This window comes from Bombina bombina, chromosome 2 (assembly GCF_027579735.1).
Source record: "Bombina bombina isolate aBomBom1 chromosome 2, aBomBom1.pri, whole genome shotgun sequence".
NCBI lineage: Eukaryota > Metazoa > Chordata > Amphibia > Anura > Bombinatoridae > Bombina > Bombina bombina.
Genome location: NC_069500.1, coordinates 70,481,411 through 70,506,682, shown reverse-complemented (window position 1 = coordinate 70,506,682; position 25,272 = coordinate 70,481,411). Strand labels below are relative to the sequence as shown.

The 25,272-nt window shown below is 37.0% G+C and overlaps 1 protein-coding gene across 1 annotated transcript in view; it reads left to right on the top strand.

Moving 5' to 3' along the window:
- Positions 1-25,272, top strand: part of MYO5B (myosin VB) — a 575,225-nt gene that overhangs the window by 529,621 nt on the left and 20,332 nt on the right. Inside the window, exons 30-35 of the mRNA XM_053701104.1 lie at positions 5,329-5,527; positions 10,573-10,666; positions 18,067-18,210; positions 18,577-18,728; positions 21,299-21,388; positions 23,459-23,609. Coding sequence (XP_053557079.1) covers positions 5,329-5,527; positions 10,573-10,666; positions 18,067-18,210; positions 18,577-18,728; positions 21,299-21,388; positions 23,459-23,609 — 830 coding nt within the window. The remainder of the gene's footprint in view (positions 1-5,328; positions 5,528-10,572; positions 10,667-18,066; positions 18,211-18,576; positions 18,729-21,298; positions 21,389-23,458; positions 23,610-25,272) is intronic.

Here is a 25,272-nt window from a genome sequence, read left to right as displayed (position 1 = left end):
GGGTTTGCACGTGAGTAGGGTTTTTTTCCCAGATTTTTTCCTCCATTGACTTCTATGGAAGAATACGTTAATGCAGTCGCGGTATTCTAACTTCGACTTTTTGCACGCATAGCGTTAGCACGCAATCACAAACTCTTTACTTTCAACTTGTAATACAAGCACTACCCAAAGTGCGAAAAAAGCTTACTTCTAGCGGAGTTAGCGCACAAGCGGGAGCATTAAATACCGCTCCACTTGTAATCTTGCCCTTATTTTTGGGGACAATGTCTAGATTCACCGAAATGGTATGATAAATGTCTACCATTTGTGGGTCATGCTGTGAAGCTCTCTTCTGCTCTATAAGATTCCTTAGGAATTAGATACATCTGGTTCTCTGGAAAGGTATTTAGGTGCTACTGATTCTACAACAAATATCTTCATCTTATAACCTTTTTGCAATATAAGTATACTTAGCTGCTGAGCTGGACAAGAGAGACTATGTAGGAAGGTCTGAATTTTTCAAATACTGCACCTGCTTACAACACCAGCACAGACTATGTCAGTGATGACTCTGTTTGAATCATACAAGTCACCACTGACTCTCTGAGAAGGCATTGTGTTTAAATGCGGAAATGTATGTGCCCTCTCTTTCTACTACTGCCCATGTGTGATCAGTAGTACTTGTTCATACATCATATACATTTATAGGGATGTGATTGGTTTTCAATGGTCATTTTGTTCTGGGAGACAAGGAAATCAGTCAACAGATTCTTTCATTGCTAAGTGGTTCTCATATATGAAGATTTAGATACACACAGCATCCAATTTGCTTTTGCTAACCCTTTAATTCAAATCTACATTTTATACTCTACTTTTATATATGCTTCTTCTACAGCTTTTTGTCTTAAGGGCTGGATTTATTTTACTGGCACCCCTAGGCACAGGCTTCTCTGGCGTACCAATTCCATTGGTTTTCTTGCACAGTGATATAGAGTTTGTATGCGCGTGTACGCCAATTATTATCCCAAATATATCTATATAAAAATCCTAGTATGGCCTCTGATTATCAGCATAAAGATTGTAATAAAATTGGTGGTCATGTGATGCTAAGCGGCATCACATGACCTCCCAAGCAGGCATCCCCATGATTAGACATTCAGATGCAGTGGCCTAGTTTGCCTATTGATAAATCTGGCTCTGACATTATTTGGCTTGATGCTTTTCTCTACAATCTCTCTTTTTTCCGTATCTCTGTCCTTTCTTTCTAGAAAGACTGAGGACTGGGGGTATCTAAATGAAGATGGTGAGCTCGGACTAGCTTACCAAGGCTTGAAACAAGTTGCCAGGTTATCTTTTCTTTTCTCTTGCTATTTCTGTCTTGATTCTGTGCAAATAATATATATTTATCACACTAACTCATATTTTAGATAATTCTTTAGGTTGCAATAAACAGACACGTGACTAAGAGCTGTCAAAAAATGCCCTCTTGAATTATGTGGGACAGTTTAGAGCTAAGCACAAAAGATCTTAGCTATAAGGACTACACAAATACCCTCACAGTGCTATAATGATGACAGATAGCGTATTTGTGTATACAGCTGAGTAGAGTATGGGAATTATACTTGTATATTAAATTATTTCAGTATTTATACACTACATGTTAATCAAATCAAAATCATTTGTGTAGAAAAAAATATCAGTGACATAGTAACAAAATATGGTATTGGCCAATGGGTATAAAAAAAATTGTGCATGCTGCAAATCTGTGTGTTTTTAAAGGGACACTAAACCCAAAATTTTTCTTTCATAATTAAGATAGAGAATACAATTTTAAACAACATTCTAATTTACTTCTATTATATAATTTGCTTCATTCTTTAGATATCCTTTGGTGAAGAAATAGCAATGCACAAGGGTGAGCCAATCACATAAGGCCTCTATGCGCAACCACCAATCAGCTGCTATTAAGCCTATCTAGATATGCTTTTCAGCAAAGGATATCAAGAGAATGAAACAAAATAGATAATAGAAGTAAATTAAAAAGTTGTTTAAAATTGCATTCTCTTTCTAAATCATGAAAGAAAAAATTTGAGTTTCATGATTCAGATAGAGAATCCAGCGCTACGGAATTTGGCAGCGCTATACAAATAAATGATAATAGAGAATGCAGCTTTAAACAACTTTCTAATTTACATCTATTATCAAATTTTCTGTTTGTTGAAAAGCAGCGATGTAAGCTCGGGAAAGTGCACGTCTGAAGCTCTATATGGCAGCAGTTTTGAAAGAATGTTATTTGATGGCAGCAATATTTCCTGCTATGTAGTGCTCCCGACACCTACCTAGGTATCTCTTCAACAAAGAATACAATGGGAACAAAGCAAATTTAACAATAGAAGTAAATTGGAAACTATTTTAAAATTGTATGTTCTGTCTGAATCACAAAAGAAAATGTTTGGGTTTCATATCCCTTTAATGGGCAGGAGCTGTAAAGCCAATTAGGTACCGCTTGAAACATTAAACAAGAATTGTTCATATCCCTTTAATGGTCAGGAGCTGTAAAGCCAATTAGGTACCGCTTGAAACATTAAGCAAGAATTGTTCATATCCCTTTAATGGTCAGGAGCTGTAAAGCCAGTTAGGTACCGCTTGAAACATTAAACAAGAATTGTTCATATCCCTTTAATGGTCAGGAGCTGTAAAGCCAGTTAGGTACCGCTTGAAACATTAAACAAGAATTGTTCATATCCCTTTAATGGTCAGGAGCTTTAACGCCAATTAGGTACCGCTTGAAACATTAAACAAGAATTGTTCATATCCCTTTAATGGTCAGGAGCTGTAAAGCCAGTTAGGTACCGCTTGAAACATTAAACAAGAATTGCTCATATCCCTTTAATGGTCAGGAGCTGTAAAGCCAGTTAGGTACCGCTTGAAACATTAAACAAGAATTGTTCATATCCCTTTAATGGTCAGGAGCTGTAAAGCCAGTTAGGTATTGCTTGAAACATTAAACAAGAATTGTTCATATCCCTTTAATGGTCAGGAGCTGTAAAGCCAATTAGGTACCGCTTGAAACATTAAACAAGAATTGTTTGCTTGAGTAGAGTATCGAGCACTCTGCACAATAACACTTCAATCTTTGTCACACAGTACTGCGGCATCCTTCAGGAGGGAGTAACCTTCTATATTAATAGGAAAAATAGCTATATAACTCTGATTAGGGAAACATGTTCATGCTTCTTATTGCTTACAGTTGTGAACAATTTATATGAGTATAATCCCTTATTTTCTTTAAACAAAAAAAAACATATTATTGTTATGAATTTAGCCTTAGTGCCTGGTGGTATCGTGGGGAACAACTGTGATTTTTAAATATATTTTTTATTTAATCAGATTACTTTTATATTGGATACATTTTTATAACACTAAAATGTGAAACCCATTTCAGAGCAATTAACATGCAATACAGATACCTTTAGCTGCATGTTTAATAATTTGCCATACTTAAAAATAAATACAATCTGAACAATCTCTACAAATCATTTGTTTTGTATTCTACATAGAAAATGTGCTCCTGTATTTCTGTTTTATTGTGTATATGTAGGTTTGCTAAATAGTAACTGACTTGATATTTAAGTAGTTTTTGTTTCTATATAAAAAAAAATTGCTGTCCCAGTATTGGAAAATATATTTCAACATGGACCCTTGTTTGAAAATGCTGGACAATCCTGTTGTTGGACATCAAGGCAAACTGAATTTTAATAGTAGCTGTACATTTTTCATTACAGGAGAACATTTTAAGTAATGTATGATAAATGTCATCATACGCACAATGAGGTATATTCACTAACAGCACTCCGCAGCCTGTTATTTTGTGGGACCTATTTTCTTAAACTCACACACCACTCCATCCTTTAGTAAACTGACTGCATAGAATAACTTAGTAACAGGGTGGCTTGGGGAGCTTATAGAAGACTGTTCAGTAATCTTTCAATCTAAAACTAGTTAGACAATTCTATTTTCAACATTATAGATGGAATTACACCACTCTGCGTTTCGCCTCAGTAGAAAAAGATAAATAAAAAACACATTCATACTTAATACATTTCATGGGCCTCCTCCTAATTATGAGTGCTGCCATTTTGGAACCTAAGTTTTACTGCAGGTATTTGAAGTAGAGTTACTGCACATGTGCAAAGACGTTAGAACTGGAATGCATTGAAAGCTAGATTTCATTATTGCGACACTGTTAACTAGGGGTAAGCGGGGAATAACCGCAATACTATACTTAAGAAATGTATTTAGTGCCATTCAAGTCAAGTTTTGCTGTATTTCATATAAATCATTTTAAATGTTTTGCAGTTTGTAGTTTGCTTTGTCAGCTATAAATTTACCTCCTGTAAAGAGTCACTTTTTAACACTATTCCTCTCTTTGGGATCTGGGCTAGTAACCTACAAAGCTAGACACTTTTATCTAGCAATGTGCATTCAGCAGTTTTGTTAGGCAGAAGAAGGCAGCCGCTCGCGGGATTAGACTCTTTTCACAGCCATATTTTTTCTTGTGAAAGTGGAACACACTAATTTCTGTGCAAATCCAGAACTTAGTGTGTTGCATTTTCACAAGAAGAAATCCAGCTCGGAAAAGAGCCGATTCTGCAAGCGGCCGACCTTTTACGCATTCTGCAGCTAACGATACTGCTGAATGCACATCACTACTTTTAACAAAGAAACATTTGTGTAGAGATTTAAAGGGACAGTCAACACCAGAATTTTTGTTGTTTTAAAAGAAAGATAATCCCTTTATTACCAGTCCCTAGTTTTGCATAACCAACACAGTTATATAAATATACTTTTTACCTCTGTGATTACCTTGTATCAAAGCCTCTGCACACTGCCCCCTTATTTCATTTCTTTGACAGACATGCATTTTAGCCAATCAGTGCTCACTCCTCGGTAAATTCATGTGCATGAGCTCAATGTTATCTATATGAAACACATGAACTAACGCCCTCTAGTGGTGAAAAACTGTCAAATGCAGAGGCGGCCTTCAAGGTCTAAGAAATTAGCATATGAACCTCCTAGGTTTAGCTTTCAACTAAGAATACCAAGACAACAAAGCATAATTGGTGATAAAAGTAAATTGGAAAGTTGTTTAACATTACATGCCTTATCTGAATAATTAAAGTTTTTTTGGGACTTGACTGTCCCTTTAATTATTCTCATAATTATGTAACCCCTTGGCTGCCAAAAAGAGATGTGTTACAGTGCACACAAAGCACCACTGCCTTCTCTGGCATCCAGGGGTAGGCAGGATAAGAGAATTGCTAACTTGAAAGCCTTATGTCTTATCAGAATCCTCGAAGCACAACTGCAGGCACAAACCCAGCAGCATGAAGAAGAGGTTGAGATCCTGACCTCTCACATTGAAGCTATGAAAGAAGAGCTGGAAACACAAGAGCAAAACCTTCTCCATATCATGCAGCTGTCACCGGAAGCTCAGGTGGAGTTTGGACTTCAGCATGAAATTACCAGACTTACCAATGAAAATTTGGTGAGTAACCGTACACTGCGTGTATATAAAGTCTACCTATAACACTACGGCAATTCCAGTTTTTCTGGTCACCAGGACTGGCCCACACCAACAACTGAGAAACACGTAGGGTTGATCACGATCTATCTTTTGATACATTTCTGCGTGTTAATAGCTGCAGATGTTGATGCAATCACAATCGCCCATTTTTTTTATTGTTTATCAACATGACTTTTTTATTATGGGTTTGATAAAAAATGGCCCTGTACTTTAAATGTGCAAGTCCCATTTTATGCTGATCACAGTCAAAATTTTTGACAATTATCAATATTTAGGGCTATTTTTGACTTGGAGCATTTCACAGCAAAAATGACTTGATAAACTCCAAGACATCACATATTACCTTATTAGTATGTACCCCACAAAGTTATTGATCAAAATAGCGCTTGTGCAAAATATGCCAACATTACATATATTGGATGACATCACCAAACAAGTACAAAAGGTACCTGCTTACTAAATTAAATTTACAAAAACTAATAGTAAAGTAATTTTACACTAATAAATAGTGGCATAATCAATAACCTAACAAATACACATGCCCACTCTACCCATAATGCCCCTTTTTAAATCCCTAAGAGAGGCTTACACACATATCTCTCTGGTTTTGGACCATAACAGGTTAATTGCACATGTCACTTATAAGCATCACTGCACACTAATAAAAGGAATTAATGTAAGCATCACAGCTATGATATAATTACTAAACCCGGGGGGAAATTTACCATTTTATTTGTCTTTTATTGTGCATGGTTTTTAATTTTTAAATATTGATATTATAAGATTAACAAGGAAAATATAGGTTTCTTCGTGTTTATTTGGTGTTGTCATCTTCATGCTTGAGGTTTATTATTGGAAGATGCTTTTTGGGATGTTGATAGCTGTAAAAACACACTGACATTATCAGCCGATATTCCAAAACCATTATTAGCAGACAGCAACCTTGATCAAACCCTTACTAACATCGGGGTCGGCTCCAGAACAAATGAAATGGGGGACACACATTTTTTTTCCCTGAGGGGGCACGCATTTACAAAGCATGTATGAGAGTCAAAATAAGAGCAGACCTAAATATTCTGCAGGAAAGTGTGTAGCTTCTGGCTGGCTTATCCCCCACTATTAACATTTGGAGAATATCTGCTAAACAGGGCCGGACTGGGAATAAAAAGCAGCCCTGGAAAAATGAAGACCAGCCCACAAACCTTATAATCCATCAAAGACATATATATATTGTGTGCAAGCCTGGCTCATGATGGCTGCATAGTAAGTGGCATATTTAGGTGTTGTGCTGCCCTAGGCACTCAAAAGTCTGCTGCTCCCCCCTCCTAGTTCACTAGGGCTAGCAAAATCACATGCTTACAATCAGGTGGGTTGAATTAAGGCTACATGCATATGCAGGGTGAGAAAATAACTAATGCATATGCAGGGACACACACATGTGTATATATATAATATTAGAAAAGAGGTTCCCTCTGCCTCCCACACACACAGCCCCCTCCCCAGTACCTTTAAATAAAGATAAATATAATTCCTTATATAAGTATATATAATATTATAGAAAGGTTCCCTCTCTACCTCCCACACACACAGCCCACTCCCCAGTACCTTAAATACAGTAAATATAATTCCTTATAAATATATATAATATATATATATATGTGTATACTGTATGTGTGTGTATATATATATATATATATATATATATATATATACACAGTATATATATATATATATATATAGATAGATAGATAGATAGATAGATAATATTATAGAGAGGTTCTCTTTGACAGACACGCTCAGTCATACACCTTATATACAGATATATAACAATATAGAGAGGTTCCCTCTACCACACACAGCCTCCCCATTACCTTATATACACAACCCCCTTCTCAGTATCATATCATATTGCAGAGCCAGGAAAGTTCCCTCAGTCTCACACTTACAGATGGTTACAGCTAGATCCCATCCAGCTGAAGGACCTGTGATGTCACTGAGGGATATGACTTTATAGGTACTTTAGCTGAAAGGGACCAAGATATATAATACATTTGCCGTAAATTTTATTATTGTTATGTGAGCTTGCTACTGTGTATGATACACAGGGGGCAGCATGACAGCTAGGTCTGATGTGTGCACACAGAGGTGAGCAGGGTGGAAAAAATGTACCTGCTTGCACTACAGCTGCTTTTGAGCAGAGCAATGCTTCACCTGCCGCCCCCCACAAATCCACCTTGTGTGCCTAGTGCAGCAGTATATAATTGCCTTACGTTTAGACTAAGCAAAAAAAAAAAAATGGTGAATGTGATATTTTGCTCACCGTGGCCAACAGACTGCGTGACCACCGGCAGCACCAGCCTAGCCTTGCTGCTTCTTTCATCCCTGCCTCACCTCACGCTGCTTCCATCTCACTCAGCTCTCCCTCTTCTTCCCGTGCACGCAGCTTCTGCTGGGACTCTGGGTGGGAGAGAGTGATAAGTCATGAGTGTCAGGGAGTGCTGAGCTGGAGAGGCCAGCCGGATCAATGAATCGATCACTGATCAGTCATCATTAGCAGTGCCAGTAACAAACAGAGAGAGAGCTCAGCCAGCATATGTAAGCAGCCGGTGTGTCACCGGCTGCTCAAATGTGCTGAGCTCTCTCTCTTTGTGGTATGAACATATCAATATTGTTTGAGGGGGCACAGCATTCCATTTGGGTGGGCATTGCCCCCCAATGCCCCCCCTTGGAGCCGACCCTGACTAACATAAGCTTCTGATGCATATTGAGCATAGCGCCCTGGTTCTTTGATATCTTTGAATTGTCATAATGTTTCTAGTTAACTGACATAGCAAAATTGCTAGTTTAGACCATTTACTTAATGATTGAAAAACAAAAATGGTTAAAGGACCATAAAATACAGAAAAAAAAACATAAACAACAAATGCAATCACACCATTAATGTGCAGTCACTAGAGGCAGGTGAGGCAGTGCTTCACCTCTCATATGGGCAAAATATTTTTTTTTTTATTGGCTTTAAAAAAAAAATTGTAATTTTTTTTTCCCCCAGCATTTTTTTTTCTCACAGCTATATGTTGTGCAATGGAGAGGCACAAGCAGGTCTGCCCACCATTACACAACATGCTGCACCACCTGCTGGATGCAAGTGGTTAAGATCATTGCATGGCCCATTAACTGCTTATTTGAGGCAGTCCCATTTGGGCTGAACCAATCCAGTGAGAGGCATTAGTAAGTGGAACATAGGGTTGGGGCTGGATGTTAAATCATATAAAACAAAACAAAAACGGAAAAAAACAACTTTCATATATTTTGTTGCTGTCCTGTGAACCTGCTAGCTTTGCTAAAGTGAAAAAGAGAGTTCTTCCCCTCTAAGTGCAGTGGAATGTGCCACTGTCACTTCCTGAATCCTTACAGAGCAGGAAAAGAGGCACAGAGAGCAATGTTTCATCCACATCTTATTAAAGTAAGATTTTACTGAAAGGGATTCTGTTAGTGAAAATGATAATTTAATGAATGTGGTTTAGTGTTTTTTTACTCTTTTACAGCAGGGTCGTTTTTGTATTTTGTTTACTCAAACTTTACACCCACTAACTTAGCAGCTTGCCTCTGTACTTCACACTAAATTATAGACTAATTTTCTGAACTCTCTGTAGCTCTGCTGTTTTATTACTTTAAAATGCAGTGGTCCCCCCCTTGTGTGTGTGTGTCTCTCTCTCTCTCTATCCATCCATCTCTCTCCTTATGTTTTGTTCTCCCCCATGGTCTCTTTCTCTCTCTGTCTCTCTTCCTCCCCCTCTGACTCTCATCCCTTATGTAATGAAAGAATCTATAAGTATAATTTGCAGCATTAAAGTAAAAAGTATGTTTTAAACATATTTTAATGGGCATGGATTTCTAGATCTCATAATCAGAGCAAGCATTGTGTTATCTGGCAAGAGTTTCTGTTACAATCCTTTTAGACTAAAATCAGATGTTTACTAAGTTGACCAGTTTTCCAAGACACCATTTAAAGGGACATGAAACCCATATGAAACCCATATGCAAATTTAAATAACTTTCCAATTTACATCTAATATCTAATTTTCTTCATTCTTTTGATGTCCTTTGTTGAAAATCATATCTAAATATGCTCCGTAGCTGCTGATTGGTGGCTGCACATAGATACCTCATGTGATTGGCTCACCCATGTGCATTGCTATTTCTTCAACAAAGGATATCTAAAGAATGAAGGCGTATCCTAGCCACTGCCTCACCAGCCTCTGACGTCACTGAATCACACTGAATTTTAATTTTACTTCCCGTTGCATCATGTGACAGCCATCAGCCAATCACAAAATGCATATATGTATATATGCTGTGAACTGTTGCACATGCTCAGTAGGACCTGTTCCCTTAGAAAGTGTGCATATAAAATGACTGCATATTTTGATAATGGTAAAGAATTAGAAAGTTTACAATTGGGTGCTCTACCTGAAACATTAAAGTTTTATTTTGACTTTATTGTTCTTTTAAAGGGACAGTTAACACTAAAAAGTTAGATAATCCCTTTATTGCCCATTCCCAGTTTTGCATTACCAACACGATTATATTATATACGTTTTACCTCTGTGATTACCTTGTATCTAAACCTCTGTAGCCAATCAGTGCTGACTTCTAAATAACTCCATGGGAGCGAGCACAGTGTTATCTATATTGCACACATGAACTAACGCCCTCACTAGCTGTGAACAACTGTCAAAATACACTGAGATAAGTTGTGGCTACCTAGGTTTAGCTTTCAGCAAATAATAGCAAAAGAACAAAGCAAATTTGATGATAAAAGTAAATTGGAAAGTTGTTTAAAATTACATGCCCTATCTGAATCATGAAAATGTAATTTTTGACTAGACTGTCCCTTTAACAAGCAAGTAATTTACAAGGTATTCTTTTAGACTCCATCTTTTGCAAACTTTTGTGCATGAGGTTGATTTACACAGAAATAACTAAATACATTATTTATTTAACAGGACCTCAAAGAATTATTGGAGAAATCTGAAAAGAATGAAAAGAAACTAAAAAAGCAGCTGAAACTTTGCATGAAAAAACTTCAGGAGTTTGAAGGTCTGATTATTTTTTTCTACTTAACAGAATTAAAGAGAAATAAACCTCAGAGTATTAACAATTAACCACTGATTTGTGCAATAACTGTTTTACATTCATTTAATGCTGTTATTTTGTTATCACAGTTTACAAGGTTATGTTAATCAAGAACATTTCAGTGATAAACCCCTTGAAAAGGCTGGCGGAATGTGTGCTTTTGTTCTTCTTTGAAGAGTACAGATGTAAATGAGCTTATACTCTGATCTAATTAATTACAATGGAAAGTATTGCAGGCTAAAGTAAATTCCATTATTATTATTATTATGATCATTTATTTGTATAGTGCCCCGCCCCGCCCTGCCCCTCCAAATTCTGTACGCTGGGTACAGTGAAGACCAATATTTTTCTTTCATGATTCAGATAGAAAATAGGATTTTTAACAACTTTACATTTTACTTTTATTAACAAATGTGCTTCATTCTTTTGCTATCCTTTGTTGAAGAAGCAGCTATTCACTACTGGGAGCTTGCTGGACCCATCAAGTGAGCCAATCACAAGAGCCATAAATGTGCAGCTTACAGTACTGCATTGCAGCTCCCGCGACTACCTAGGTATGCTTTTCAACAAAGAATACCAAGAGAACAAAGCAAATTAGATAATAGAAGTAAAATATAAAGTTGTTTAAAACTGCATGTTCCATCTGAATCGTGAAAGTTTAATTTTGACATTACTGTCTTTTTTTAGTATTATGAAAGCACTTCATTCTCTCTGGAGGGAGTGGAACTAAAACAATATGAGGTATTTTACAGCAAAAGCAACCACTAATCAACAGCAAAAATAAAATTACAATATTGTTTTATTTTCCTTAAATTTAAATATAAATTCCCCATAAAAACTTACTTTATTATTCCATAATTAAAATACAGCTTTGCAATGCACTTTAATTATACATTTTGTCTGCTTTTACTGTAATTTAAATCCCTCCTCAGACAAATTGGAGTACATTCCGTGGAATGCAGAACCCTGATTTTCGTAGATGTTGCACATTGATTAGTTGATATTTTCCAGAGTTCATTTATATATTTGGACTGAGTTAAACAATATTTAAGAGCCTTTCCAATGGGTTTCTCCCAGGTCTGCAAATGAAAATAGGTTTCTTTCATAAAAAATGATGATGGTCCACGGTCCTCCATAACATATGGATTATATTTCCCGCCATTAGGAGAAAGTCAAGAACCCATGTCAGAGCTTAAAATCCCTCCCACCTCCTATCTTTGTCTTAGTTTTTTTCCTGGCCTCGTAACGGTAGCTCGGTTGCATGGTGGATGTGGGTTTTATGGTAGCTGCTTCAGATGCAGTTTATTTTGCTCCCATTTTCTTTGAGACCCGTTTAATGGCTATGCTAACTCAGTGATCAGATAATTATTTACATTTGGCATAAAGATTGCTTTGGTTGGCTTTGTCCTGGGCCAAGAGGCCAGGGATAACACGCTAAGAGCTCAACAAATTTTCTGCAATGCCAAACATCATTCCATACCTCTTTACCTATTCTCAACGGACACAGAAAAGGCGTTCGACAAAGTCGATTGGCACTTTCTTAGAGAGGGGATGGCCAAAATGAACTTTGCTGCCCCTTTTCTCCACATGATCTTCTCTCTATACTCCAACCCAAACGCCAGCGTGAAAACGAATGGCACCCTTTCAGAATCATTCCGTATATACAACGGTACTCGCCAGGGCTGCCCACTATCCCCCTTACTTTTCATCATCTCCATTGAGGCACTAGCACTTAAATGTGAATAAATGAAAATATCACAGGTATTACAGTTGGCAATGAGGAGCATAAACTCATCATGTACGCTGATGATATTCTCTTCGCTATCTCTGATATAGAAACCACACTCCTAAAACAAAATTAGAAACATACGGACAGGTTTCCATCTTCCACCTCAACTTAACAAAGTCAGAATTGCTCAATATATCTTCACCTCCTCACCTCATTACCCAGCTAGAATCCACTTACCACACATCCAAGTAGCAAAAGGAAAACTAAAATACCTAGGGATATTCCTCACGTCTAATACTATCAATCTCTTTAAACTACTTGAAACTTAAAAAAGAAATAATAAGAGACCTACAATCTTGGAATAAAAAGCCGGTTTCATGGTTGGGCAGAATAGGTATCATTAAGATGAATATCTTGCCAAGCATACTTTACCTTTTTCAAACCCTCCCCATCCCCCTACCACCAAACTTTCTCTCACAATTACAAGCAATCATAGACCGATATATCTGGCAAGGGAAAAAAAGCAGAATTATGAGACAAACTATGTATTTTCCTAAATATAAAGGGGGTTTGGGTGTCCCAAATGTAACTCTACAGAAGAGCAATACTCTTACAGCGCATATTAGACTGGAGCTATAATTTGATTCAGAAAGACTGGGTCCAACTTGACAACCAAATATTCTCAAATGGCAACCCTGGCGTAGCTTGAACCACGAAACTGACCATCCATACTGCCTCACTTCCCAATCACAACTGAAACACTGAAAGAATGGGATAAAACAATATCCAACACTTCTAGCATTTCAAAACCCTACTCACCACTTCTTCCTCTCAGAGAACACCCAGACATACCTCTAGCACATGCCCAATTAGCTAACAGACACCCATTCAAACTGAGGGATGGTACCCTACACTTCGCACTTGACCAGGGCACCATTGCACCATTGGAAACACTACAGCAGTGGGATGGCATTCTCTTTGCCTCTTGGTTCTCTCGCACACAGTTAGTGCATTACATCACAACTCATTAGCACAAATCTAAAATGAACAGAGGCCTCACCCCTTTTGAGCGCCTGTGTACACAACAATCCCCTCCAAGGCATACTATATCCCTTCTCTATAAAAACCTACTACTACCAGATGACCAAACTCTCCCCACATACTTACAGGCCTGGTGCACAGAAACAGGGACAGAGATAGACTATATGCAATGGAAGAAATCCTTCCAAACCACCACAAAAGCTTCTTCATCTGCCATCATACAGGAAATGAACTTTAAATTCCTCAGCCGATGGTACCTTACTCCCACCAGGCTACATAAATCCAACCCACACATTACTGACCAGTGCTGGAGGGGGTGCAGACATAGATCAATGTATCACATATGGTGGACATGTCCTGCTATCACAGATTTATGTAGGGACATTTTCGCAGCTATATCCGAAATCAGACACTGATATCACACCTAAAATTCAAACCCTAATGTTCTGCTTCCTTCCCAAATTACAAAGCAAAGTTAAAAGCTCCCTACTATTAATAATGATTAATAGTGCAAAAAAACTAATTCCCAGATATTGGAAATCCACCAAAATCCCAATACTCGCATACAACAGATCTCATTATACTTGAACACTTTCACTTTGTGAAAATTGACAAACTGGACATACATCAACTCGTAGCAGACCTTTGGAGAAAATATACCCCCCCCCAACAACTAGAGTTATACCTACCGACAGATTATCCTCCAACATTAAAGGGACACTGTACCCAAATTTTTTCTTTCGTAATTCAGATTGAGCGTGACATTTTAAGCAACTTTCTAATTTACTCCTTTTATAACATTTTCTTCATTCTCTTGGTGTCTTTATTTTAAATGCAAAAATGTAAGTTTAGATGCCGGCCCATTTTTGGTGAACAACCTGGGTTGTCCTTGCTGATTGGTGGATAAATTAATTCACCAATAAAAAAGTGCTGTCCAGAGTACTGAACCCAAAATAAGCTTAGATGCCTTCTTTTTCAAATAAAGATTGCAAGAGAACAAAGAAAAATTGATAATAGGAGTAAATTAGAAAGTTGCTTAAAATTGCATGTTCTTTCTGAATTACAAAAGAATTTTTTTGGGTACAGTGTCCCTTTAATTATCCCCCTTTTTCCTACCAAACACTGCTCCACTCATCACATATAATCTACCTCTCCCCCCCCCCTTCTTCTTTTTTCTCTTTTTACCCTCCTCTCTTCCCCTCCCCCTCCAAGCCCCCCTCACACCCATCAATTAAAATACCACATTATCCCATAAACCTCTAAACTCTACCCTGGGGTTATACCCCAACTACATATTTTCTTTTTCCTTTAAAGCACACTTCTTAAAAACTAATACTATTTGGTTGAGAGAGAATATTTTTTTTCCATAACAATATATAACTATGTATAAAGAATATTGGACTTTGTTCAAAGGAAAGCAAGCACCAAGAAACAGCTGGAAACCAGAAGAATAACTATCCACTTTGACATCTCACTTGAACACTAAAGCCTTCAACGATCGTACTATAATAACACAATTAATGACTAAAACCATATAACGTCCAACTCATTGTGATAAATACGTATACGTCTTGTTTTTACGTTAATAAACTGTTGTATTTCGCACTTAGTATTACTGTATCATTGAATATATTATTAAACAAATTAAAAAAAACTGTGGGTGGTCTGGATTTCTCGAAGGAGTTTGGTTTCCTCTAGAGGCAAGGTTACCAATCAACATTCTGGAACATCGAGTGATCTTCGGCCCCTATTGAAGTATGGAAACTTTATTCATTTCCAGTCAGACATCTCGGCAGTGTCCTACATTAATTATCAAGGGGGATATCCACAGTCCACTGACCATGAAGGAAGTGTCTATAACTCTGTCTTAGGCAGAGCAGATTCTTTGCTCCTTATTGGCAATTCACATACCAGGTGTGAACAACTAGGAGGTGAATCATCTGATAACCTCTCATTTAACCTCTCATTTAAATCACATGCTTCCAAGCTATTGTGCGAGATCAAAAGATACAAATGCTTTCCTAATAGATGCCTTGGTGTGTCCATGGGATCTTCACCTAGCATACCTGTTTCCAAGAATCATACTGAAACAAACAGGAGTCAATGTCAGTAATATTAATTGCTCCAGCCTGACTCCGCAGGACTTGGTATGCGGATATAGTGCAGATTCTCTCCATGGTTTCTTCCTCTGAGACAAGACCTGTTGTCTCAAGGTCCTCTTTTTCATCAGGAACTCTAATCTCTACATTTAATAGTGTGGAGCTTGAACACCTAGTTTTGAGGCTTAGAGGTTTCTTGGATTTGGTTATTGAGTCTTTGATGCAGGCCAGAAAGCCTGTAACACAAAGGATTTGTGACTAGATTTTAAAGGCATTTTTTTTAATGGTGTTCTTCCAGAAGGTTTTCTTGGCATTCCTTTAGGAGTCCTAGAATCCTTCAGTTTTTTCTCAGGATGGCCTTTTTAAGGGTTTGTCTGCTAATTTCTAAATGATCAAATTTCTGCTTTATCTGTTCTTTTTCATAGGAAGTTGGCTAAACTTCCTGAAGATCAGACTTTTGTTCAGATGTTCATTAGAATTAGGCCAATTGTGATTCCTATTTCTCCACCCTGGTATCTGAATCTGCTTTTCTCTGCATGACAAGGTTCTTTGTTTGATATCTACTTTTACCTTGGGAAGTACTATTACTATTAGCAATCTTTTCAGCAAGGAGAATTTCTGAGTTGTTAACCTTGTAATCTCCATTTCTAATTATTCACAAGGAGAAGGCTATACTTTGTACTAAATATGAATTTCCTCCTAAGGTAGTTTCAAGGAAAATACCAATCAAGAAATGGCTGTTTCTTCATTGTGTTTTGATCCCGCTAATTCTAAGTAGTGGCTTATACATAATCTTTAGGTAGCAATGCTTTTAAGTTCTATCTCCAAGCTACTAAAGATTTCAGACAAACTTCTAGTTTGTTTTTTCTCTATTCTGGGACTTGTAAGGGGCAGAAAGCTATTAAGATAGTATGGGCCTCTTGGCTCAAAAAGTGATACATAAGGCTTACAGGAAGGCGGAAAAATCGCCTCATAAGTGTATTACAGCTCTTTCTCAAGAGTAGTTACAATATTGTTGGTTTTTAAAAAATTATGCATCTTTGGAGCAGATTTGCAAAGCAGCAACATGTCTTCTCTGCATACTTTTTATTGCTTTGAGGTTTTGCTTTTTGCAAGCAGCTTTTGACAGGAAAGTCCTTCAGGCTGCAGTGCCGGCTAAATAAGAACTGCCAGAAAAAATAGTCCCATCCTTTCTGTAACATAGACCATCGGCTTGGGTATGTTATGGAGGATTGTGGACCAGCATCATTTTACAAAAGAAAACAAAATTTATGCTTAGCTGATAAAAAAAAATAATTTCGGAATGATGATTGTCCACAGGCCCCACCCATTTCAATGTTTGGGCGACAGTTCTAATGACACCTCTACAGACCCTGCTTTGTCTTTCCTACCAATTTGTTTCCTATTCTCTACTCTGCTATACGTTAAACTAAGAGAGAGGTGGGGGGAGGGATTTTAAGCTCTGATATGGGTTCCTGACCTCCTCCTAGTGAAGGGAAATATATCCCATATGTTATGGAGGCCTGCGGACCATCATTGTTTTATCTAACAGTATGACAGTTTGAAAGGGACATTGTAGTGCAAAACTGACATGCTCAAATTTGTTACAACATGTACTTTTAGCACTTGTGACTCTGCAATGCTATAAGTTTATAGTTAAAGAGCCATTAAATACAGTGCAATTGCATGAATAACAAGTGCTAAATAAATAAACAATGCAATAGAGCTTACTCTGAATTTCACATAAGCAGAAGAAGTTTTCTGTCAAATGTTTTTTTTTATTTGCCAGCCTCTTCTACCACATGACAGTCATCAGCCAATCACAGACTAGTATACATATACACTGTCAACTTGTGCACATGCTCAGTAGGAGCTGTGCCTCTGAAAGTATGCATATAAAATGACTCTGTAAAATTTGATAATGGAAGTAAATTGGAAAGTCTCCTTAAAGGACATGAAACCCAATTTTTTTCTTTCATGATTCAGACAGACCATACAATTTTAAACAACCTTCTAATTTACTTCTATTATCAAATTCTCTTGGTATCTTTTGTTGAAAAAAAGCTCAGGAACATGTTATTCTGGAGCACTATATGGCAACAGTTTTGCAAGAATGTTATCCATTTGCAAAAGCGCTACATACCTGCCATGTAGTGCTCCAGATGCCTACCTAGGTATCTCTTCAACTGTGAACACCATGGGGATGAAGCAAATTTGATAATAGAAATAAATTGGATTTTTTGGGGTTTCATATCCCTTTAAAACTGCTTGCTCTTTCGGAATCATGAAAGTTTAATTTTGACTTGTGTCCCTTTAAAGTACCTCTTTGAAGCCACAGAGAACTGCTGGTCCTGAGGGGATACAGCCCCTTAGCCAATCAGCAGCGGCAGTCACACATCCTAGTGGATAAAGAAACAACATTCTAGGAAATATAAGCTGTTCTCCATTGTTATATTTAATAGTCATTTAATATTATCTCTTGCTTCTTATAATAGCATCTCCAGAAACCGTTCCAACAGAGAGGAAACATCATGAGCTCACACGGCAGGTGACGGTGCAGAGAATTGAGAAGGATTTCCAGGGGATGCTGGAGTATTACAAGGAGGATGAGCCCCTCCTCATCAGACACCTCATTTTAGGTTAGTGAAAAACTGAGTTGCACTTAAAACATGTGCTTGAATGAGGGTGCACCGTGCACTCAGCATATGTACATAGATTAAGTGCACAGTAAATGCTATCACTGAAACAGTCATAAGTTTTACTAGAAGCATTTTTACTAATATGTTTATACATTGCAAAAAAAAATATATTTAATATTGACATGCACTCTTACGCATTACAATTTTGAAGTTTATGTTACTAAACAATATACTTCTGGGTTAGTCTAACTAACATTAAATAGAACTGTGTATATGCACTAGAAACAATTTAATTAAATAGCAATAAAACAATGTCATCGGTTGGTTATGTTGTTATTTATTCAATTTATATGATACATTTGCTAGATCTAAAACCGCAGCAGACATCTGCCACTGTACCATGCCTTCCGGCCTACATCCTCTTCATGTGTATCAGACATGCGGACTATATGAACGACGACCAGAAGGTGCACTCACTGCTGACATCCACCATCAACGCCGTTAAGAAAGTTCTAAAGGTACGGCCTGCCAATATAGCCTGTAGCCTTTAGCATTTTACACAGTATGCAACTAATCACAATACAAGGAAATTGATCATGGATTAAAAGCATTGATAACTTAAACACAAATTATTTTTATAAAAATTAAGTATATTGTAACAAAAGTCATACTCATTAGATTGGCATTTTAAATACACATGAAGGTAATTTTAGGTTTTGCAGTAGATAGTAAACCCCCAAATTTTATTTTATGATTCAGATAGAACATACAATTTTAAACAACTTTCCAATTTAATTCTATTATCAAATTTTCTTCATTCTCTTGTTATCCATTGCTGAAGGGACAGCATTGCACTACTGACAGGAAGCTGAAAATATCTATTTAGCCAATCACAAGAGACAGATGTGTGCAGGCACCAATTAGCAGTAGCTCCCACTAGTGTATGATATCTGCGTATTCATTTTTTAACAAGGGATACTAAGAGAACGAAGCACATTTGAAAATAGAAGTGAATTTAAAAGTGTCTTAAAATGAAATGCTCTATCTGAATCATGCAAGTTTAATTTTGACTTTACTATCCCTTTAAGCATAGTATTCATGTTAAAAAAAATTGCAGTAAACAGCAGTTTTGTGTTTTCAATTATTTTTGTAATATATACCTTGTAATATTTATGGATTGAGAACCAGTAACGAAGCCTAAGCTTCAGGATAGAGAAAGTGCGCTAATAAGCTAAAAGTATACACACCATATAAAGATTGATGTTCGAATTTAATGAACACACAAAACAAAATACACAAAAATATACAAACACTAGATATAGGGACGTCTCCCTGTAGAGTAAATAAAATTCAGAAAAAGGTCCTGATTAAAAATGCAGATAAAAACCTATATATGCTAAGCAAATATTTGCAGATAACAATTAATAATGTATGATATCAAGTAAATGTTAACATGTATGGCATAACACTGATTTTATAAAATATAACTTAAAAGCAAAGGGATTAAATAAAATGATAAGCACCAAGTTCATATGTAAAGTCACAGTGCAGGTAGCCGTATGCAAATGAGCAACAGTATTGTAACACTTGTAAGAAATAACGGCTTGGATTTCAAAGCTCGTGCCACAAACGGATACAATGTACTGTACCGTGAGTTCAGAGGGTGTTCAGAGGGTGTTACCGAGGAAAGGAAAGGAGAAACCTTCTGTCAAAACTCGGACCGCGGCTGCAGTAACTGCCGTTCCTGGGGATAGAAGTGTGCAAACCTCTGCACATGTGAGTCGGCGTCTGACGTCACAGACTTTTCATCCGCTCTTCTCAGGTTGTTATTCGCTGCTCCAGCAACGTGAAAGAAAAACAGCTGATTGCTGTGTCCTGATGGAAACTCGCTGTAAAGGCAGACTTGTCTGCTATTTGTTGATCCAGTAGAATTGGGGGGGGCACAAGTTCTCCCTCACCTTAGGATATATAAAGATGCTGTTAACCCGGGTTAAAGTTGCAGTACAAACTGCACTGGAATGTCTGTTTGTGTTTCAAAGTCACAGTGTCACAAATGCAAGCGACGCGTTTCGCCCTCCCTTGGGCTTTGAAACACAAACGGACATTCCAGTGCAGTTTGTACTGCAACTTTAACCCGGGTTAACAGCATCTTTATATATCCTAAGGTGAGGGAGAACTTGTGCCCCACCATTCTACTGGATCAACAAATAGCAGACAAGTCTGCCTTTACAGCGAGTTTCCATCAGGACACAGCAATCAGCTGTTTTTCTTTCACGTTGCTGGAGCAGCGAATAACAACCTGAGAAGAGCGGATGAAAAGTCTGTGACATCAGACGCCAACTCACATTTGCAGAGGTTTGCACACTTCTATCCCCAGGAACGGCAGTTACTGCAGCCGCGGTCCGAGTTTTGACCGAAGGTTTCTCCTTTCCTTTCCTCGGTAACACCCTCTGAACACCCTCTGAACTCACGGTACAGTACATTGTATCCGTTTGTGGCACGAGCTTTGAAATCCAAGCCGTTATTTCTTACAAGTGTTACAATACTGTTGCTCATTTGCATACGGCTACCTGCACTGTGACTTTACATATGAACTTGGTGCTTATCATTTTATTTAATCCCTTTGCTTTTAAGTTATATTTTATAAAATCAGTGTTATGCCATACATGTTAACATTTACTTGATATCATACATTATTAATTGTTATCTGCAAATATTTGCTTAGCATATATAGGTTTTTATCTGCATTTTTAATCAGGACCTTTTTCTGAATTTTATTTACTCTACAGGGAGACGTCCCTATATCTAGTGTTTGTATATTTTTGTGTATTTTGTTTTGTGTGTTCATTAAATTCGAACATCAATCTTTATATGGTGTGTATACTTTTAGCTTATTAGCGCACTTTCTCTATCCTGAAGCTTAGGCTTCGTTACTGGTTCTTTACTTGTGTCTGATACAAACAGAGAATTGTATCTTTAGAGTAGTGTTTAGTAATACTTTCCTCTAGCGCGCACTAATCTTCCCATTTTTTTATATTTATGGATTCCCCTGTTTGTTTAATTGATATCACTGTTTTCCTGTTTACAGAAACACAATGACGACTTCCAGATGACATCTTTCTGGTTAGCCAACGCCAGCCGCCTCCTCCACTGCTTAAAACAGTACAGCGGGGATGAAGTAAGTGATAATCCTAAAGTTTTTGAATTACTTATTGTTGCACTATATATACCAAGTATACATGCATCATAAATAAATCAATAAATACAAATATTATATATATATATATATATATATATATATATATATATATATATATATATATATATATATATATATATATATATATATACACACACACACACACACACCCCTTGGATCTTTATATGCATTGGACTGTGTCTTAATAAGAGGAACTGCCCTCAGCTTTGAACTAGTCCCACAGTTCGGCTTTCCTCTTTCCCTGTCCCATCTCCCACATGTTCAGAATTCCTGTAGCAGCCTATTTTGAGTAAGATATTGTATATCTAATTTGCATATCTTACCCAGAGTTCCCTGTTGCATTGGTAACAATGTATAGAGTACTTCTGGAGAAAAGCAGGCAGAGATACTTGCTTAGATTTGTTAAAGGGACAGTCTACACCAGAATTTTTACTGTTTTAAAAGATAGATAACCCCTTTATTACCCATTTCCTAAATTTGCATAACCAACACAGTTATATTAATATACATTTTACCTCTTTGATTACCTTGTATCTAAGCCTCTGCAAACTGCCCTCTTATTTCAGGTCTTTTGACTGGCATGCATTTTAGCCAATCAGTCCTGACTCCTAGGTAACTGCACGTGCATGAGCACAGTGTTATCTATTTGACACACATGAACTAACACCCTCTAGTGGTGAAAAACTGTCAAAATGAATTCATATAAGAGGTGGCCTTCAAGGTCTAAGAAATTAGCATATGAACCTCCTACGTTTAGCTTTCAACTAAAGGGACACTGAACCCAAATTTTTTTCTTTGTTGATTCAGATAGAGCATGCAATTTTAAGCAACTTTCTAATTTACTCCTATTATCAATTTTTATTCGTTCTCTTGTTATCTTTATTTGAAATTAATGCATCTAAGCTTTTTTTTTTATTCAGAACTCTGGACAGCACTTTTTTTATTGGTGGATGAATTTATCCACCAATCAGCAAGAACAACCCAGGTTGTTCACCAAAAATGGGCCGGCATCTTAACTTGCATTCTTGCACTTCAAATAAAGATACCAAGAGAATGAAGAAAATGTGATAATAGGAGTAAATTAGGAAATTACTTAAAATTCCATGCTCTATCTGAATCACGAAAGAAAAAAATTGGGTTCAGTGTCCTTTTAAGAATACCAAGAGAACAAAGCAAAATTTGTAATAAAAGTAAATTAGAAATTTGTTTAAAATTACATGCGCTATCTGAATTATGAAAGTTTATTTTGGACTAGTCTATCCCTGTAATGTTGTATACAATCATTTTAATGGTTCTTACTTTTATGAAATGGAGGATTTTAATCTCATGCTTTTATCTCCACCATAACTCAAATGAGTATTGTTTTTTTCTCTGGAAATAAGCTTCACCAAGTATCTAATCAAACCTATCTTCTGCTGATGAGAGATAATAAACTCAAAACAGCAGTAAGAAGTGTTTTTTTTTTTTTTTTGCTGTACTTACCCCATAAAGGGGATGACTGTGGTTAAACACAGTTATTGGAGGCTAAAAGCTTGAGATATTGAATATCTTATCCAGAGTTCCCTGGTGCATTGGTAACAATGTATACAAAGTACATCTGTGTAAAATAAAGCAGGGATACTTTCCTCCTAATTTTCTATACAATGATGTTCTGTCAATGTCATAGACAGCTCAGCTATAGGACAAAGAGCACAAGTGCTATGAGATTGTAAACTACATATAAAAATATGCAGGCTAGCCGTTAAAATGTTTGATGTCACAGGCATTTAGATAAGCGGACTACAATAGCATTAATAATTCCTAAAATTAAATACTGAGCAGAAAGTAGGACGCAGAAGCTCTGATAATTTACTATTGTATCATGTCTTCTTGTAATAGGCTGCATCATTTTACTCATGAGGGCATTTTTGTAATGAATGATCCCAGGGCAGCTAATAGCATTGTTCTGCGGCAAACCAAGTTCTGTTTCCCAGTCATTCTTTCATTTTTAGCTCTGTGATATAAAATTGTGTGTTTTTTTCCCCTCAGGGCTTTATGAACAGTAACACTTCCAGACAGAACGAACACTGTCTGAGGAATTTCGACCTCACAGAGTATCGCCAGGTCCTTAGTGACTTGTCGATTCAGATCTATCAGCAGATGATAAAGATTTCTGAGGGTCTTCTTCAGCCAATGATAGGTAAGATACATGATCTAGAACATAACCCAAAATAGCTTCACTTGGTAATAATCTTTGCAGCAAACAAATAGTGATTGTAATAGAATTATCCTGTATAGCTCTAAATGCTTTCTGTGTATGTGGTACAATACTAAGAAAATATTACACTGTGACTACTTAGTCAGATGAGAGGCAGATTTGAGTTGCATTTTAAAGTGAATTCAAGCTAAAAATGTAATTCCCTATATATTTTGTAATTATGCATCTAAAAAACCTTTGCCGTGCTTACCATTGCTGTATTTCAACAAAATTATATTGTTTCCGCTCTCTCCAGAGAATGGAGTGCATTCTTTAGCCTGACAATCCTACATGCTACACCATGATTCATTAATGTGCAGCAGCCATGCCTATAAAGTAATGCATTACTGGGAGCTAGCTGAACACAATGATTAGAGGCTTATATGTACAGTCCCCTATCATCAGCTAGCCCCAAATAGTGCATTTCTGCTCCTGAGCTTGCCTAGGTATGATTTTCAGAAACGGATACAAAGAGATCAATTTAATTAAATAAGAAGTCAATTGGAGAGTTGTATAAAAGTTCATGCTCCATCTGAATCATGAAAGTTTAATCTTGACTTTATGTATGACAGCGTTTTTCAGATGCAATGAAAGGTTGTACTGGATATAACGTTTGTTTGCTGTGATGTCAGTGTGATCCCTTAATGCTTGTGCATGAGTGCCCACCCAGCGATGGTACTTACCAAACATTATTTTGTAAATAGCATTGTTACCACATTATTGTAAGCCAGTTTTTTTAAGATTATCAAGTTTATATAGAATATATAGAAGAATCTTCACTTAAATGAATCAGACAGCTCTGCTGCCTAATCCTCAACATGAAGATGTGATAGATATAATCTGTGCCTTGTAATAGAGATTGTTTACCACCACTTTAAACAAACAAATCTATAGAGCACATAGAAGTCGCACACCTCTTTCTCCTATTTTTATAACTTTTAAAGGGATATGAAAGTCACAGCTAAACTGACATGATTCAGATAGAGCATGTCATTTTAAGACACTTTTAAATTCACTTATATTCTCGAATTTATCCTTTGTTGAAAATCATATTTATCCTTATATTTTCTTAATTTATCTTTATATTCTTGAATGTATTCTTTGTTGAAAAGCATATGTACATATCCTCAGCAGCAGCAATGCACTACTGGGATCTAGCTTCTGATTGGTGACTGCACACATATGCCTCCTGTTATTGACTCACCAAATATGTTCAGCTAGCCCCCAGTAGTGCATAGTTTCTCTGGGGTTGACTTTAACTATGTGTTTAATTTATCTGCAAGGGTTAAACACATACGCCTAGATTTAGAGTTTTGCAGTAGCCGTCAAAACCAGCGTTAGAGGCTCCTAACGCTGGTTTTTACCGCCCGCTGGTATTTGGAGTCAGTCATTAAAGGGTCTAACGCTCACTTTGCAGCCGCGACTTTTCCATACCGCAGATCCCCCTACGCCATTTGCGTATCCTATCTTTTCAATGGGATCTTTCTAACGCCGGTATTTAGAGTCTTGGCTGAAGTGAGCGTTAGAAATCTAACGACAAAACTCCAGCCGCAGAAAAAAGCCAGGAGTTAAGAGCTTTTTGGGCTAACGCCGGTTCATAAAGCTC